This window comes from Lagopus leucura, unplaced genomic scaffold (genome assembly GCF_019238085.1).
Source record: "Lagopus leucura isolate 7727_CA_CO unplaced genomic scaffold, USGS_WTPT01 Super-Scaffold_100076, whole genome shotgun sequence".
Lineage (NCBI taxonomy): Eukaryota > Metazoa > Chordata > Aves > Galliformes > Phasianidae > Lagopus > Lagopus leucura.
In genome coordinates, this window is record NW_024962316.1 from 638186 (window position 1) to 657176 (window position 18991).

General features: G+C 50.0%; 1 protein-coding gene and 1 long non-coding RNA gene across 4 annotated transcripts; one reads left to right on the top strand and one right to left on the bottom strand.

Moving 5' to 3' along the window:
- The first annotated feature begins 36 nt into the window (after nucleotides 1-36).
- LOC122188699 lies at nucleotides 37-2107 on the top strand. Its single transcript, XR_006181630.1, has 2 exons — nucleotides 37-940; nucleotides 1337-2107. It is a non-coding gene; the product is annotated as an uncharacterized LOC122188699 (long non-coding RNA).
- Nucleotides 569-18370, bottom strand: MED26 (mediator complex subunit 26). Of its 3 annotated transcripts, none has more exons than XR_006181628.1 (4): nucleotides 18268-18370; nucleotides 5690-5764; nucleotides 1935-4830; nucleotides 569-948 (listed from the first exon to the last, which is right to left on the bottom strand). XR_006181628.1 is itself a non-coding variant. In XM_042887208.1 (3 exons), exons 1-3 carry the CDS (start codon nucleotides 18340-18342, stop codon nucleotides 3136-3138), a joined length of 1845 nt encoding a protein of 614 aa, XP_042743142.1. In that variant the 5' UTR covers nucleotides 18343-18370; the 3' UTR covers nucleotides 1304-3135. The 3 variants fall into 3 exon arrangements, 1 of the variants encoding a protein (XP_042743142.1); XR_006181629.1 differs by lacking the exon at nucleotides 18268-18370 and adding an exon at nucleotides 12407-13009; XM_042887208.1 differs by lacking the exon at nucleotides 569-948 and having other exon boundaries at nucleotides 1304-4830.
- Between the last annotated feature and the right edge of the window lie 621 nt (nucleotides 18371-18991).

An 18991-nucleotide genomic window follows, 5' to 3' on the forward strand; every position in this document is an offset into this window, starting at 1 on the left:
TCTTCACGTCACTTCCGGCTCCTCTGTCCACTTCTGGTCGCTGGGGGACGGGCCGCCCTCAGACCGGAACTCTCCGCCTCGGCGCTCCGTTCTGACAGCCGCTGCGCCCCGTCCGTCCCGCCCCACAGGCGCAGCCCGGGATGAAGGAACCGGGGAGATACGCGGCGTACGAAACACCGCACCGAGTGGGATTCCTGAGCCGCAGAAGCGGCCCTAAGAGCAGTGCGGATCTGCACCGCCTGAGAGCGGAGCCAAATCGGGCCCGAGCAGAGCGCAGTGAAGAGGAGCCCTCGAGGCCTTTAAAACCACCTCAGGGAGCTGCTGGGAGTGCAGGGACAGAACCCGTGGGAGGAGGACGATCCTCCATCCGCTCTTTCAAAAGACGTTCTACGCCATTTATGTACCTCTAAAAACAGGCACCTGAGGTAACGGCGATTCCCAAAACCATTCCGTGTCATTCGCTGCAGAGGGCGGTGTTCATTTTAGACTTTAAAAGAATAAATTGTGCAGAGCGGGAGAATCCAGGAGCAGAGAAACTAAGCATGCAAAAATGAGAGTACACAGCAGATATGCACATGGTAAACTTCATTTGAACTTGTTTACAAAATTGACAAAATCACCTTGTAAACTTATTCACATTTTTTGGAGCTCACAGAACTGGTTATAGAAGCATGCTGAAATAAAGATTGTCGAGCCTCGTCTCACCCCAGATCACATCCGAGCGAGCTGACCCTCACAGCAGAAACAAACGGGAGTTAAAGCTCACGCTGCAAATCACGTGATGTCCCTGGAGATCCTGCAGCACCGGGGGAAGGGCCGCGTCCAGCACGTGGAGCTCCCTCAAGCAAAGCGAGCATCGGCACGGCCGGTTTGCTATGGAGAGCAGCCAAGGGACTCAGGACATCACTCGACCTTCCGGGCCATCGACTGCAGCAGAAATGTAAGCAACTGAAAGTAAAGGATGGTTTTTATAAAGTGTACTTCGTAATTTCCTGAAATTTGCCCCACATTCAAAGGCCTCAAAAGGGCACAGACCCTGTTCCTAAATAGGACCATTTGGGGAAAGAGGGAGGAGGGGTTGGGGAGGGTTTGAATAAAATGCACATTTTTAAAAAATTTTTTTCTTTTTAAACATAAAACAGAAAATAAACATTTCCCAACGTGAGCAACTTCTGAGCCCTCTGCCATCACAGCTACCTTCCTGACAGCAACTTTCTGCAACTCTAAAAAACACTGCCTGATTTCATCAACTGCAGAGGATAAAATGGAAGTAAACTGAAAATATACTTGGAAAAATTTTTGGTAACCAATTTTTTTTTTTTTTTTTTTTTTTTAGATTTCACGCAGTCCTCGGGTTTCAGAAACAGAAGCAAACAAACGCCAGTAAGATTTCTGAGATGCCCACATTGCAGTCCCAGTCAAACCACAAAAGCAGGTTTTAACAAGAATGACAAAAACAACCCAAATGTTTCCGGCTGCATTCCATGGAATAAACCAAAGCAACGCATGAGGAACACTTCTAAAATCACACTGACGGTGAAGAGCTTTGACTCCGCTCTCAAAGGCAGAACTACTTTTACCACGGCAGTGAGACTCAGCACAGATGAGTTCACAGAACGAACAGCACTGAACCTCAGCACCTTTTTGGTATCCCTGGTGTCCCCTCCCCTCTTCCCTGGACAGAAGTCCAGCAGCGGGGACTGTAGAAAACGGCTTGTCCCAAACGTTAAAGCAAATACAGGTAATAGAAATTCTGAGCTTTCTGTACTGAATTCTGAATTAGGCTGCTTTAGAAATATTTTTAACAATTAGGAATAATATATTACAAAATTACCAAGATGAACTACAATTTTTTAGACTCTGAGGTACATTAACAGTAATTGTGTCATCAGTCTCTCACCCCTGGATGCAACCAGAGTTAAAAACAATCCAACCTGTGTGACCAAACGCCACCAACACACTTGGAAGACATCTCTGCGCCCTGACAGCAGCGCCTGGCACTGCTGCTGGGCTGCGCCTCGCCGCACGGCTCCGATGGGTTCTGTTACTTTGTCTGAATTGAGCAGATTTTTAAAAATAAATTAGTTCAGTATAAATAATTCACAAACTGCTTTGTGCAAATTTTTTTTATTTCCACATTTATATCACAATGTGTCCACTTAAAGGACCAAATAGCAAAGTTGCTCCCTTCTGCATCCCAGGAACACAGAAGTCTAGGTACTGTACATTCACTAAGGCTCTTTGTTTTTGCAAATTGCGTTTATGATGGATATCCATAAGGCAAACAATATCTAAAGGAATGGTAACAAGTATATTTCCAGCATACAAACAGGCTTCCTTTTTCCCTCTCACAGTACAGTTACGAACTTGTAGCACCCTCGTTACATTTAAGTTCTAGAAAAGGTGATTTTTTTTTTTATTTTTTTTCCTAGAAGTTTGCAGGAAGGGAAAAGGAGGAAAAATATTTGGCTGGTGGTGGTGGGATCAAAATGTCATTAAACATCTGTTTTTGCAGCATTTCTCAGAGACTGGATTTAAACTGAAACCAGACTGAAATATGTGGATGCCCATGGAATGTTGAGCTGAAGCTGGTCTCCCAGCCTGCAGTGCAACACCTGCTGTTTAAAACCCAATCTCCGTACCACATGACTTTAAAAACACAATCATGTTCAGAGATGCGATACAAATAAAACTACAGTTTTTGCACATCGTCTCTTGAATATCTCACTGCCAAATAAAAACCCAAATCAAGTCAAATAAATAGATGCATATTTTGTTAAGGTAACTTCCACAATTTTCTCTGTACCTGCCTGTAGTCAGATTCCGGCATTCAGAAAGTGCTGGAAATCATCTTCGCTTTTGGGGACTAACACTTTTTATAGCTGGCTTGCTATAGAGTTTTGAACTCAGTTTTCTCAACCTTCGTATGCCTTCCTTTGCAATTGTTAGTAAACTGGTAGCAGCATTTCACAAAAGGAGAATTTAAAGGGAAGAGCTGTACAGAAGCAGCTCCCTCTCACCCTCTGCTCGTTGGGCCTATTTGTCCAGGACAGGAGGCTTTCTCCATCTTTAAGTGGCATAGTGTCTGCCATTCTTGCTAACTGCAAACGTAAAAGCATCTTAGCAAACCTGTACTCAGTCTAGGCAGACGTAAGGCAGGATGTTCAATCTACCATCATCCCCGTGTGGATCTAAAGATATGCACTGTGTCCAATCATACCAGTTACCCTGTGTATCATAACAACCGTTCACGCCTGGCCAGTTATGTTCACGTATTCTGTTGAGATCATCACTCGTGACCTCCCTCGTGACCCCAGGCAAGTCTGTAGGTTTGCTGTTAGGAGCTAGAACGTGAGTCTTTCTAGCCTCTTTTCTAGTGCTTTCCTCCTGCTTTAAATATTCAGACATAAAGTAGTGAGCTCCTGGAGTCTGTACTCCTGATGAAGACAGCAAGCTACTCTGTCTGTTTAAATATGACTGAATTATTTCGTTTCTGGACAATTCTTTCCAGTTCGTTTGTTCAAAGGGGCTTTGCAGGTTGGGTTTTTGCTCCTGCTTTTCCGTTTCTGTCCTGTGCTGTTCAGTAAGCGCAGGGATTTCTACCTGCAAAGGATCTTTCGGTGTTAAAGGTTTTATCTGTCCTGTCATGGGATCAAAAGTGAGCTTTCTCTCTTTTAATCTCACAGGTTTCACACCCCCTTCTGTCACGTGCCCATCCAAGTTGACTGTATAGTCTCTAGGTCGGTACCTTTTCTTCTTTTTGCTATCTGAACCTGAAGCAGCATCATCACTGTCCATTTTCGAAGCGTCCTGCGAAAAGCCGACGTGCGACACGAGAGATTCCCCCGGGTGGGAGCTGGTTTTGCAACCGGGAGACGTGTGCTGTGGAAGCGTCCCTGCTGTGTGCCTGTGTTGGCTGTCAGGAGGCGCCTGCTGCTCCTGCCAGTGCTGGGACACCTCAGATACCGACTGCTGAGAGAACTCCAGTCTTTTCGCTGGCATCGGAGGTGTTGATGGTTGCATCAAGGATGGCGGCGGTGACGGCACCTGTGCAGTGTCTAAGAACTGAGACCTTTGAGATGGACTAGGCATGGAATCCTTTGGTGAGTACGTGGTGTGCTGCCGCGCAAACGCGTCGTGCCTGACATTCCTGGGACTAAACGAGGAGCAGCGCGGACTCTTGGGTTGGTGCGACCCGGAGGTTTCTTCCGATTTATCATGCTGCTGAAGCACTGCAGTCTTTAATAAGGAGGAAGTGCTTGAAGGTTTTACGAGTCCTGGAGAACTGGTGTGAGGTTTTACAGCATTTACTGGGATCTTATTGTGTTTATCGTTTTCGCTAAGTTCTGTCCTGCTGCTTTCAGGCCCTGCATGTAGATTTACATCTACAGGACTAGGAAAATTCTTGGGACTACCTCCAATTCCGTTTGTTGGAGGGGGTGAAGAGTTCTGTAATATTTCATGACTAACTTTGGAGACTTTCGGGGGAGGAGGGCCCTGATGCCCATCCCTATGTTCACCTTTCCTTTTCCGATTTCCCAATTTCTCTGGTTTTGGAGAATTCAGTTTCTGGATATCGTTCCTGCTTTTCAATTCACTGATGGGTTTTGACCCAGCCACGGCAGGAAGGGGCGCTTCTGGTTTGCAGTTGTGAGCACCGCCGTTGGCCGATCCGGGCGGATTCTGCAGCCCTCTTGGCACCGCCTCGCTCGGGGTCACAGGTTCTATCAACTTTTGCCAATTCCGCAACAATTTCTTGGCACGTTTGGCAAGTTCCTCATTGGATGTCTTCTTCCTCACCTCATTGATAAGCCTCCCAAGCCTTGTTTCCTAGAAAAAAAAAAAAAAAAAAAGTTGTTTTATAAACAAGTATCATTCGAAACAAAATTCTAACTCCTTTTTTAAGGTAAATTCCTGCTTTCTAATGCTTACCCTAAGAAATGCCTAGTACAAAATGCTAGAGATGCAAGAGCTGAATTAATCTTTTTGGAAGGGTTAACCCCTCTTGTTCTATGCTGTGCCACACAGCACGACACCTACTGCTGGTTTTAAGCCACCCCTTCCTTCCTCCCTGGTTAAGGCACCAGAGCCATCAGCTGTGAAAACATCAGAAAGGAATTTTTAAATCCACAAGAATTTTGAGAACAGAGGTGAAAGCTCTGATGTGAGGGAACTGCAGCATCCAGGGTGGAAAAAGTGCACGAATTACGATGAACCTGAGACCCAAGAGGTGAGCATTGAAAATCCAGCATCTTGTCCACATGTTGCTGTAACAGGCCAATATAAATCTCCACTGTACAAATTAAAGTGTGATTTATGTCCTATCTTCCTCCTCTGCCTCCTCCCTCTTTGCTCCCTATCTTGAAAGGCCAACAGATGAGCTTTCCTAAGATGTCCCAACATGGTTCCATAAGCGAAAGGAAGCATCGTGATAAGCAGCAAGTCGTGATTAATACAGAGCCTTACACAAACGGGAACCAGGCTGCACAGCACACCGAGCTGAACCCAGAGAGAAGTGCTGCACACAGAGATGGCAGAAGCAGCATGAGAGGGAAATGATGACACCTTCATCGTGAATCCTCCACAATCAATCCATTGTTTCAAGGAAAGCTCTTATGGAAATCAGACAGGCAGAAAAAGTCCTTTTATTCACACAAGAAAATCAAGCGATGCTCAGATGGCGACGTACCTCAAGTGCCTCTTTGGTAATGGGGTATTTCTCCAGGCTGGAGATCACTTCCAGCACTGCCACCATGTTATGGATCTGCAATAAGGAAGACAAAGTCACTGCACATTTCATGTACAGGTCTCAGTTATCAAATGTGATTTAAGACCTTCTTCTTTATAATTGCTGGAAACATTAATCACAAAATTGCTGTCACATTGTCTAGCTTTAGGGAGCAGACTGTTCAAAAAATAGGGACAAGGACACTTTGCTGACCTAGTTGGAAACTGAAGGAGCTGTAACAAACACACACTTACATAAAACCAAATGAAATAGCAGAAAAAAAATCAGTGAGCTAACCAGGAAAGTTCTCAGCCCTCAGTCAAGGCATCAGTTACTTGTCCTACAGCCTAAAAGGAAACTTAAGCATTAAGTGGACTGAGCAGAGCAACCAGTGGAATCAGAACCGCAGAATTCAGCTCTAAGCACTGCCTTACACTTACATAAGTCTCCTTTGTTTAATTCTGCTCAAACTGTTCCTGCAGTCACACCAAGGAACAAACTGCCCCAACCCCACGCAGCGCTGCAGGCTGTGCCCGGTAGGGGTCCTCAGACACCCGGCTCCGGCAGCCTGAAAGGCTGCATGGTGCAGGAATGGCACTGCACGAGTCTGTAAGGCAGCGAGCAGAACGTCAGAAACCCATTTTACATTAACAAAGCACATCGCAGATTTTTGATGGGCTTCACTGCAACATTTGTGTGCAAGGCAGAGCAGATCTGCAGACCCACGTGTGAAATTAAAACGTTCTGACAGAACTCAGATCCTCGTTTCCATTACCTGACGCTAACGGCACTGAAACCTGGAATTTCTAACTCACCTTTGTAGATGGATTTAAATGATAAGAGGAGGAAAACATGAATCACTGAACCTCATTTATTGCTTAACTGCACTGTGACTCAACTGGACACGAACGGCACCCGTGGAAAATCTGCCACAGAACTTCTGTGAGGATCCCATGGGATCCCAGAGCTGCACCCCGCAGCACTGCCACCTCCTTTGTAAGGAGAGGGGAAGCGTGTGGGGCTCAGCTCCTCCACACCACCCCCACCCTTCTGCCAGTCCCAGGCTTTACCAGGACTGCCTTGGATAAAGCTGCCAACAATGAAATGCTTTCCCTGATTTTGAGTCATTTTTTATCCAAAGTATTTTTTTTTTTTTAAGTCCATGTAGGCTTTGAGTGATGCGAACTCAGGTTGTAAAACCAACTGCCGACCAAAGCTGAATTTCTCTTGGATGCCCCTGCAGATACCTGAAGCCCCACCGCCCAGCTCAGGGCTGGGAATGCTCCTCTGAAGGTTTAAAGCAGCAACAGCACACGATGTATTTCAGCACTCAGAATTTCATTTCAGGGCACTGACTGTAAGAGTGGATCCTTGCACTCCTTCAGTGCCCAGAAAGGATGGTTTAAGAATGCACTTTGACACATGACACCACTCAGCTCCCCCAAAGCTTCTAGAATCAGAGCATTTAGGACAGCTGATGATGTTCTCTTTCTCAACACATCTTTCAGAACAGGAGTTACAGGGGTGCAGGAAGGCTCTGAGCATTGAACACGTCAGTAATCGGGACAATCAGTTCTACAGTTACTGGTAATCCCCAAATAGCAGCTCAATGACAAACTGATGGCAAAAAAGGGACTTATCAAAAGGTAAAGATGGGAAAAGCAATACAATCATATATACACACACCTACAGCAAGATGAAATTGGTCAGGGAATTTCCAGTAACTGCTTTGCCTTTGTTTTAGAATACCAAGATATCAATGGTTGTGCCCAAACCTCCATCGCCAACCAGAGCCCAGGCTCACGCCACGTCTGATAGATGCTCCATTCCCTCCTCTGACACAACACGGTGCCAATTCTGACAGCAGAAGCTGCCTCACACCACAGCCTGTGCCCACAGCTCAGCCATAGGGCAGCACAGGACGCCTTTTGGGATTCTTCACGCATCTGCAACCAATGGGAAACGCTGTCGTGCTGAAGCGCTCAGTGCAAGGAGTGCCAACAGTCAAACACTGCAGGAGCTCCTGCTCTCCTCGTGCTCTGAGTGACACAAAGCTGGGCTCTCCCTCAAAAAGAAAAGCAACAACTTCCATCAACAACTTCCATCCTCCCCCACAAGTTTGGGGTCGCCATTCTGGAGTGCTTCACCCGAACTGACACAAAGAGATTTCAAAATAATACAGAGCGAAATCTCTCGTGGTACAGTTGAATGCTGTGACGAAAAAACAAGGCCGCCAGAAGCTCCCAAAGGCCTCAAGTGCCACCTTTTTAAGATGAAGGCACCTACGGAGGTAACAGCAGCGCATCCACACCGCACAGCAGGGCCTTCCCTTAGAGCATCAGTTACTGGCTTCAGAACACTCACACTGTCACACAACTGACAGGAGCACAAAGCTACCAAACCTGTCAGGACATCACCCGATTGTGAGCAGCAGCAGGAAGGAGCATTTATTCACACACAGTTATTAGAAACGCTAACTGGCACACAGCAGGCAAAGCAGCAGCACAGTGGAGGGGGAGTTGGGCAACCTCTCTGCAGACCGTGCAAGAGCGCAGTTGCACAACTCCGTGCCTCCAACTTGCACATTGCTTTCATTTCTATTTTGCCTTTGTCTGCTTCCACTGCAACCCATCACTGCTGCCCCAAAACAAAGCCTCCCACAAAGCAATCCCAGGACCCGGCAGCAAACAACTACAAATAATTCACACTGCATTCCAAATGACCCCATGCTGTTCCCGTGTGGTGAAGGCTGACTGGTCCGGGTTAATTCACTCCAAGTTTACTGGGGAACATCTGCTCCAAGTCATCCCCAGTAATCCTTTCCAGCCAACCCTGATGACAGTCACGGAAAACAAATCTTATTTATTCCATGCAGGTCTCCCTGTGCCGCTCAGCCGTACGCTGGAGCTCACTGCTGCTGTGTCAGATCTGTTCCAAGTTCAGCAGTAAATGCTTTCACCGCAGTCTCAGACAACAGCACGGGTTTCTAAACTGTGGAAAGCTTCAAACAGTGGAATTTCTGCTCTTTAATTGCCATCTTAATCCTATTTTACTGTTACACGCTGAGACCAATCCCATAACCAACAGGTGAGCTCCACGCAGCGGTTTAAGAAGGACAAAAGCAGGTCTGGGAAGGGGGATGCACTGCAGGACCAGCAGCGCTGGGCTCTTCCCTGCACAGCACAGAACCCACAGAGCTGCACGTGGCTGCTGCTCCTGCTGCGCACTGCCAGCCCCAAGCACAGCCCTGTGCAGGTGCCCCCACCACGCGAGGATGGGACAACCCTCAGCATTTTCCTGAAGGCCACCACACACAGCCCTACAGGGCCAGCACTGCTGAAATGGACAGGCAGACAGCAGCATTCCCACAGAGCCACAGCCTCCCCGCTCTTCTCCAAAGCTCTCCAGCAGTTTGCTCGTGTCCAAGCACCAATCCTGCCCCAGACTGCAGCCTCCAATCAATACCAAGTCTTTCCCGCAACACTGCACTTGTGTAACAGTTATTTCACTGCATTATAATACAAAGCATGGAGTAAGAATTAAGAAGAGAAGAGCTGCTGTTCATAGTAGGCTTTATTTAAATGGCGCAGTGGAAATGCAGCAGGATGGTGTTTATTTAGCACCTCATACAGGGACGCACTGGACGCAGACGTGAGCATCACACCACACAAACAGCAACCTGCAACGTCATTTATTCAAAGACACAAACATCAGAGTGAGAATTCAGGTTACGATCTGCTGGTATTTAGATCAGTTCCTTTGCAGCCAATCTATTAACAGTTTCCCCTACCCCCAACGTGACATGAAGTTGTCTAAAGATAGGGAACACGAGATGCTATTCACAGAATTGACACTGCACACCATGCACTACTTCAGTCAGAATTTCTGAAAACGTTTGAAAGTCAGTTTGCTGAATGGAATTCAAACATTCCCCGGCATACAAAAGACACAGTTAATGGTGGAGGAGTGCTTCCTATAGCATTTAGGGAAAGGGACCCTTAAAAATGGAGGAACAGATGCTTTAGGCATGAGTTGAAGACATCCCCTGAGAGCACCTTCTACAACAGAGAAATTCACTGGGAGTCCACACTTGGAAAACTGATCAGCAATTTGTGCTGCAGAACAACTGCAGAAGGAACAGCCCTCGCTCCTGAGCACGTGGCTCTGTGTGGCACTCAGCCTTACCCCAGCTTTAGAATTTCCACCTCTAACTGAAAGTTTGAACAGGCTGCATACATTTTACTTGCACTTAGCTTTTATTCAACGGTCAGGTAACGCTACCCAGATTCCTTCCCATCCCTGCCTCACAAAGGCAGAATCAAACCAGCGTTAGGTCAGAGCGCAGCAGAACACTGCACTGCCAGGGGTGGGCAGGCCTGAAGTGCTCCATGTGAGCAAGGCAGCAGCTCAGCCCTGATCCCTTGTGGCAGTACAGACACACGTGAGTAAGGTGTGGAGAGATGAGCGCAGCCAGGAGAGCCACAGCAGTGTGCCAGCAGGGGGGTCTTTAAGGCAACCAAAGGCAGCCCTGTAAACTGCTCTACTCATGCTTATTAACCAGTAACCAAACAGCTTTCTTATTACAACAAACAGGAATAACTGCCGACTGACTTCACCACTCGCACTGCAGCCCGCACACAGAATCACACCCTACCCCTGCTCCCACTGCTCACAAAGGATGCCCACTGGCTGCAGCACAACACACACACACCCCTTACTTTTCTCCCTCTCCTCACCAAAATAAACAACCAACAAAAAACCCACCACCCCACACCTCCAGACCGTGAAGCAGAGCAGAACTTTTTAGGGGAGCAAATTCTTGAAGCCAATTTGAAAAGCCCTGCAGCAGAAGCACAGGCAGGCTATGTGAGACGCTGCTCACCCAGACAGGCACTGCGTGGACTGAGGGGGCACAGCAGTGGGGGCTGCCATGGTGTACCACCAGCAAGGTGAAAGTCCTGGTCTTCACTCAGCCACTCCAATAAGGAATGGAATAGGAATCAAATTTGGGTGGAAGCACACATTCATCTCAAGCGCTACAGTTCAAGAATGTACACAAAGAGGAGTTCAGAGGATGGTGGTGATAACAGGTGTTGAAAACACGGTCAACAAGAAAAAGTTTAAGCACTCAGTTCATATTGTATTGGAAAAAGTAGGTAGGAGACAACAAAGCTTGAAGAAAGCCTTTCCATGCATTATAGACATCATAAAGAAAAGGTCATCAATTGTTCTCATGCTTGCTGACCTGATTTGGCCCAAGACAAACACTGATTATGTATCAGGAATAACCAGAGTGCTACCAGCGCACTCAAATAAGGCCTCTATCAGTTTCTGCAGACATTACTGGGGTTCAAGCACAGATCAGAGCAACCTGGAAGGAAAATTTTACATCAGTGGTGTTACTTCAGAGGCAGAGGACCACACAGCTCCCAGACATCCATCCCTCCTTCCCATGCACAGCCAGGACTGGGCACAGAACACAGCACGGAGATGCTGGAACACCTGCTCTCCCTTCCACCTATCAGCCAACTCAATCCAGTCCTCGTCAGTCCTGACTTCCAAAGAAAGGCACACAGGTAATTACAAGCTGCAGTCTCTATGATAAAGGACTCGGGATGAATTTTTAAAGGATCTGTATGAATTTTTTGTGGGATGGCAGCCCACAGATACACAGATCCCAGTGTGGCCTGCTATGAAGGCACTCCCTGGCTGCAGAACGATGTAGCATCCCTTGTCAGCTGCACAACTACAAAGCACAGTGATGTGCTCACAAGAAAGTGAGTGTGGCACACATGTTCACAAACCTGGGAAGAGCAGCATCGCAAACGGGGAAGGCTTTAAAATCAAGTTTGCAGAAAAATAATTCACTACCCTCTCATTAGCAACTAGTAATACAGAACTTACATCAGCGTGTATTAAAGAGAGCTTTAATGGAGACACCAAAAAAAAAAGTGCAGTCAATTGATCCTGGAATTATTGCTCACCAAATTCTGGGTAAAACAGCACAGCCCACCTCACAGCACCTCCAGCACTCAGCCTTCCCTGCCCACCCAGAGCTGCGAACTGGAGATGGTTTGTTTCAGAAAGCTGTGAAGGTGCAGCAGAAGAGCTGTGTGTGCTCCCAGACAAAAGGTCCGGATCTGCAGGATCAGCACACAGAGCTCACTTGAGGAGCAAGTATCATGAAAGTGTGCTAGAAGGAAGCTGCAGCAAAGAGCTGGCTGTCACCCTCAGACACAACTGCCACCTCTGCACAATCATCTCTGCAGTAAAAGCTTCAAAATACACCAAGCTGAGATTGTCACTGAGTGCTGCCGACAGACTCGGATGTAGGATTCCTCTCCTCCCTAACAGCCACGGCACAGAAGCGCGTGGTTCAGCACAACACACCTCATTACATTTCACTTCCAGGCATTCCCTCAATAGATTTCCACGGTCCAGGCTGGATGCTGTTTAACACTTTGACATCAGCAGCCGGAGCGAAGGAAGCGCTGCGGCCCCAGCAAACACCAACACAGTGTTATGTTCAGCAGATCACACCTCAAATTAAAGCAGTTAGCCCTGCAATATTGTTCCAAACACCAAAAGCACGAATTACCTGCAGAAAGAATAATTTAGCTACAGGAACACTGAATAAACAAACCTGCAATTACATTAAAGTGAGTGTGATATACTTACCTGTACCCAAAATATTTCCCCAAAGTGCCCACGGCACACTGTGTTACACAGACCAGGGAAAGTTCACTGGAAGTTATCACTGAGCACAACACGGACCTCACAGGGCTGCAGTGAAGCGTTATCAGTGGAAGCAGGCATCTGTGTGTTGTTGTGTTTTTGTTTTTTTTTTTTTAAATATGATATTTATATTTGTTTTTAACTCCAAACATTATATAATAATATCTATGGCTTAGAAGAAGCACTTCTTAATTAGTACCACATTTCCCCAGTGGGCAGAAGTAATTCCTTCTCTTTCTACCCTGACACGTATTGCTCCTGAAAGAAAAAAAAGAGCCCTGGACAAAAGCAGAGCCCCCAGAGATGGGAGCTCCCCAGGATGTGAAGCAGCACTGCTGTGCTTCGGGTGACGCGGGGCAGCAGCCATCACAGGTCTGTACCAGAAGTGCTGGAGATGCAGCAGCTCACAGCAGACCCTAAAGCAGTCTCACCCTCAGTAGAATGGTAACAGCTGGCAAATCTTGTTGCTATCCTAGGCCTGGACTTCTGAAACACAGGTTAAGCTGAGGGTCTTCACATCTTACACAACACCAGTTGGGGCTCCCCCCACCCGGAGCACGTGGCAGCAAACACTGCCCTCCCACCTCCAGCACTGCAGCCCCCTGCTGTGTGCCCAGGCTCCTGGGGCCCCGCTGCCCACAGCTGGAGCACTGGGAAGCAGCAGCATGGGCTGCTCAGAGCCAGGGGGTGTGAGCACAGCCAGCACCCCACACACCAGCTTTCCCCACACTGTGTCTCGTGGTGACTGGAAGAGGTGATTCCAGACATTGATCCTACCTACAAAAAGTCACCTCTTCCCTTCAGTCAACCACTTTGTGGTTACAAGCAGCGTTACAGCAGTTATTTCCCCTTTCCTACTGGTGCTGCCAGTGCTGTGCCGCAGCAACAGCAGGCACACAGAGGGATGGGAAGGGGCTGAGAAACAAAACCTGACCGTAAGGCTCCCACAGCCACCCCGAGCAGCACAGGTGAGCAGTGAGCTCCCATGGGGCCCCAGAAGCCCCAGCCAGCGTAGGGCAGGGGGAGGCACAGGAAAACAAGAAGCACTCTGCTTTTTAGCCTCAGTCCCTATTTAAGTGCTTTCAACCCACCCGAGCTGCCATACCTGTGGCACTGCTCCTCACGACACAGCAGACATTGCATCAGGTACATCAGGCAGCTGAGCTAGACCAGAAACTGTCAGAAAAAACTGTTCTGTTATTTTTCAACCCAGACAGATTCCCCAGCTCAGCTCACGGCCAGATTCTGCAGACAGCTGCACCAGCACACAGAAGGGATGCATGTAGCAGGAATAAGGAGCAGGCATTATTTAACATCACCGTGAAACCAACACTCAAATAACAGCTTAAAAGCAAATGACTATTGCCATCAACACTGCAACCTGCACAGCACCAAGGAATTAGCAACAGAAAGCTCATTTGCCTTCACCCCCCCAACTCAAACTCCCCGCTACTTCTGTTTTTCTTAGATTCTGCCTTTGCAGCTCCCAGCTCAGTGATGCTAAGTCTCACTGCAGCATGGAGCACAATGCAGACTCCTCTCTAGGAGCAACACAGCTCTGCCAGCAGCTACAAACCGCCCGGCCAGGCGAGCACCACATCGGAGCAGTTAAACCCAGCATCTGTGTGAGCATCACAGGCACTGACACAACACAGCCAGCAAGCGAAAAGAAAACTACTAATTAATTTGCAAGCTGTTTTGGAACAAGATGAGCAGTAAGACAGGAGAGAGAGGCCGAAAAACCAGCAGCATCACCACCCTTAAAGCAGTGGGTTCAAACAAACTCAGCTGCTGACAATACAGAGCATTAAGAAGCAGAACACAGTGAAACACAGCAGGACTCCTACCTGCAGCCACCTGACCTCCCCCAGCAGCCAGGACTCCAGGCTAAGAAACGCCACAGCCATCTGCAGTTTCCCCACACACCTGAAGCAATCAGCCACCAAGGCACAGAGCAGGGCTGGGATTTGATTGAAACACTCAAGAAGCAGACAAAAACCAACAAGAGCTACAGCAGGTTCCATCCTCTTTGCACACCACAGCTTCCTCAAAACTGATAAGCTCATTAAGGGCCTCACAGAAACGGATAAAGCTGAAGCAAAAGCCATGCCTACTTTCGCCCACACAACACTTCCCTGCATCTCCAGAAATTACCAAGACCCTCCCAAAGCAAAGCGCTGCCCTCCTTCACCCCCAGCACTGATATTATTAGAGCTGTGTCTGGCACAGTCTATTTGGAACAAGCTCCCCTTCCTTTTAACATCAGCTCTAGAAAGCAGATCTCACTGATGCTTTTGTGCCTGGACTTTGGTAAACCAACCAACCCAGGAAACAGCACGGAAGCACCGCTAACCATAAGACTGGAAGATCACCCAACACTCTGGCAAACGTAACGCAGTGCACAGACCAATTCATCATTAATGTTTTGGACTGCAGACTTCTGCTGGAGGCCAAGCAGCAAACCATGAAGCTCAGTGTGCACGGCAGCCTGGTCTGCAGGCAGCCCGACCCACACAGCGAGCATCCGAGAGGCGGTGACCTCAGACCAGAGCTGGGCTCACACCTCAGAGCGCTATTAACAGCAAATAAGTAAATTATTGTCTGATATTCCAAATACAAAGGTTGCTACGCATTCAGGCTGAGGACCCATTAATTGTGAACACAGTTCTAACAGCCTTTCCCACCACACTCCCTGATGGGGCCGGAGTGCCTTCACCCCACAGAGGGGCTCAGCTTGGTACAACGGGTGCCTTCTCAGCACAGCAAACCCAAACAGAAAAGCACTGCTTCTACCAGAATCAGGAACCCCTCTCCCCTAAGAGCCCACACAGCTACAAGAGGCCGTCATGATGCTTCTCCAGCTACAGTGTCCAAGAAATGCTCCCAGGAGGAGGATTTCCCTGCAGGAACCACACTGCCCTGCTGGGGGTACAACACCCAGCTCCCTGCTGGGCCCGTCCCACTGACCCCGTGCTGATATGTGGGCTGTAAGTCATGGAGCAGAAGTAGTTTGTCCATGTTTTTTCAAGGGGAAAAGGCTGAATAAATGGAGAAATAACAGCAGACATCCCAGGTGGCTTCCAAGATGATGTAATTTTTTTTAGATAGCTCATTTCTTACAGGTCTCCTTTGAAATAGAGGTTACTCATACAAATAGTGAACTAGGTGTGTGAAAATAAGTTATACATACATTCTGCAGCAAGTACTAGAAGTGGTCTCAAGTGCTAAATGTGTGTACAGTGTAAGCAACGCTCTGGAGTGAGCAGGGCTTCAGGCAGAGATTAAAACAGATCAACAATTGGAATAGACAACAGCTTCTGAAAGCACATGGGTTCCAACAACCTGAGGAAAAGCCATCCTGTCAAACTCACCACAGGAAGGGACCTTCTCCGACAGGACCTCAGACTTATCCAAGATTTGCTCATACCACAAAGACCTCCATAGGCCTGCTGGACTGAATATCCACGCGGCTGAAGCGGGTTGTGTTGGGGATGATATCAGCAAAGCTGAAGTTAACAGCACCTCGCAGCAAAGCATGATGAGAAGCACATCCCCTCCTCAGCCCCACCAAACAGATCCCTCTGCTGCAAGAATTTGGTGTTTCCACCCCCCTCCTCTCCAGAAACACACACGTACCCACACCAACAATTACATCGAAAAGTCCAAAAGAAACTCAGGCCTCAAAGCTTCTTTCTTAGTAAACAAGGAAGTCAATCACAATAATGAATGCTCTAAGTTTGAACGCAACCACTTCTTTCAAGAAAAGACTCCAGAAGCCAGAAGAAAGCAGCCACAACTTTCCCTGAGCACCAAGAAGTGCTGCAGCTCAGAGCTGCATGACTGCATCCTGTGGGAAGACAACAGAGCAGCTTCTTGTACTTCTGCATTGGAGATCGGGTCAGATTTAAGTTACAGTTTGCTTTTAAGAGTGTTCAAAACTCAAATTTTTCTTCCCTTCACAAAAACAGCACAGCAGATAGTTCTGTCTGTCCATCTACTGTTCACCACGTGTTGGAAAAAAAGTCCAAGTCTGTATGCTGAACCTCAACTCCACCACTGCTGCTCTCATTCAAAGAAGAGGTTAAAATGGAAGACAGCCCCCTGCCTACAGGCATTTCTGAACAATGGGCTGATTTTTCCGCCGCTAATTATTGCCCTGGATAAGTATCAAGTATGTAGAATTATAATTTAACATACATTGCTGCTAAGCTTATGGGGCTACTGACCTCCTGGCGGCCCAGCAGAACATTGCCTGATGCTCAGACCTCCCCAGCAGAGCTGCTGCCCCATCCCACCACCACAGCACAACCTGACACCGCATATGGACAAAGCACATTCATCACAAAACATAATTCTTAGCTCCTTAACCCTACACAGCTACAATGTTTTAGAAAGTAACCCCAGAAGCAGGGCAACCAGAGTCAGCAGGTCCAAAGTTACAAGAAACCACAGCTCTATTAGAATTGTGTTTAACTGGGCTGATGCTCAGAGCAAGGTAAAATGAAAAATCTGTGGCCACAAGAAGAAGGCCCAGAGCAAACAGAACTCATGAAGCAATGTTTCAGTGTCAACCAAGTTAAAGGACTGCAAACTCCAACAATGGTGAGATTTGAAAGCCCACCATCATCATTCATTACTGTTGCTCAAGCTGGTAACACTGCAGCTCGTGACAAACGTGTATCACAGCAGGTTGTCACAGGGTGGTTTTTCTTTCAGTTTTCACATCGCTTGCACGGCGCTACAGGATGCTTCCAAATGGCCAGAACTTCATCAGCTACTCTGAGAACACCAACACCAGCCTGCTACGGGAGAGATTTGCTCAGAGAGAAGCAGGCACAACTGTGATGGGACCCAGAGCCCACCTGGCAGTGCTGGTGCAGCACAGCACGCTGCAGCCTGACTCACCCTGCTGCCCCACGACAGACTGCAGACGGCCAGGAGCAGCGCAGCTCTGAGTGCTGCCATGCAGACGTCGATCTAAGGCTGAAGAAATCTGGCGGACTGCAGACCCTGCAGCCCTCTCACCATAATAAACACTGATATGAAGAGCTGCTTTAATAAGCCAAAAAACCTTAAAAGGAGTAAATAACATTTTGGATAACCACAGCTTACACACGAAGACCACTTACTGGTAAAATCTACGCCGACTCCCGTGCTTACTCTACATCCCAGAAGGAGCAGATAAGCTCATTAGCGCTCTGCAGGGAAGGATAAAAGCGAAGACCGAGGCCGCCCGCTGCCGGAGCCGCTCCAGCGCCCCGGATCCACCTTCGAAGCCCTCCGGGAGACCCCCGAACGCAGGGGCGGCCCCGGGCCCAACGTCCGCGGCGGGGGGCGGCAGAGGGGCCGCGGAACAGGTGGGCGCCCCGCGAGGCTCCGCAGCCCGGCCCAGAGCCCCCTGCAGGCCGCGCCCGAGCCGCGGCCTGGCGTGGGGAGGCCGCCGGGCCGCGCGCCGCATGGCCGGGTAGAGCCGGACGGCGCCGAGAGACGGCGCGGGGCGGGGGAGGGGAAAGGGGGAACGCGGCCCAAGGGGACAGGGGGAGAAACCGCCGAGCCCCGCGGACGGAGCGGAGCCGCCGGGAGCCGGACCGGGGGCAGCACGGAGCCGGGAGCTGCCCGCTACCGCCCGCAGCGGAGGCTTCCGGTGCCCGGGCTGGAACGCGTCGAGCCGCGGTCCCGGCAGGAGAAGAGGCGGCGGCTCCCGGCGTTCCCTCAGCGGGCGGCGGCGGGGCCGGAGGGCGGCCGGAGCTCAGCGTCCCCGCGCCGCCAGTCGGGGAGCCTCGGGCCCGGCGGGCCGTACTCACGTTGCTCTGCGGGTCGATGGCCTGCAGCAGCCGGTCCCTGATCTGCTGCGGGGAGGGGGCCGGAGCCGCTGTCATTGCCTGGGCGAAGCGGGGCGGCCGCGGCCGGGGCGGGCGGGCGGCGGGGCCGGGCCGGGCCGGGGCGGCGGCTCCTCACTCGCCGGCGGCGGCGGCCTCCTCGGGGAGCCGGAGTCGCATGTTCGCTCCCCGCGGAGCGGGGGCGGCGGCGCTCGGAGCGGGACGCGGAGGAACCGCGGCGGCGCGACCGGGCCGGGCCCGACTGCTCCGCTCGGGGCCGAACTCAACTGTGGGCAGGAGCCAGCCCCGCGCAGGGCACCATGGGACACGCCCGACGCCGTTACGCACGGCGCGCCCCTGACGTCCCTCCGCACGCAGCAGCAGACACGAACTGCGCGTGCGCGGCGGGCACCGTGACGGGAGGTGGGGGGTCGGGGAGGCCGCGCGTGCGCGGGTGGCGGCGCGGCGCGCGAGGAGCTGCGGGGTCGGGCGGGGGACTGAAGGAGCGTGGCAGGGGCCGGACCCGGAGCGCCGCCGTGCTGCGGTTCTGCCTCCGGCTGCGGTCTAAACGGGGCCGGTGCCCCGGGGCGGCCTTATGGAGGGAACGGCCGACGGGCGTCCGGAGCGATGCGAGGGCCGGGACGGGGCGGAGCGGCCGCAGCCCGAGCGGAGCGGTGCGGAAGGGAGCGCGGCTCCGTCCGCATCTTCA

Coding starts and splice junctions, on each gene's coding strand:
- MED26 (XM_042887208.1), bottom strand. CDS start 18,342: ATGACAGCGGCTCCGGCCCCCTCCCCGCAGCAGATCAGGGACCGGCTG. Junction 5,765..18,267: donor CCATCGACCCGCAGAGCAAC/GTGAGTACGGCC, acceptor TCCTTATTGCAG/ATCCATAACATGGTGGCAGT. Junction 4,831..5,689: donor TTACCAAAGAGGCACTTGAG/GTACGTCGCCAT, acceptor TTTTTTTTCTAG/GAAACAAGGCTTGGGAGGCT.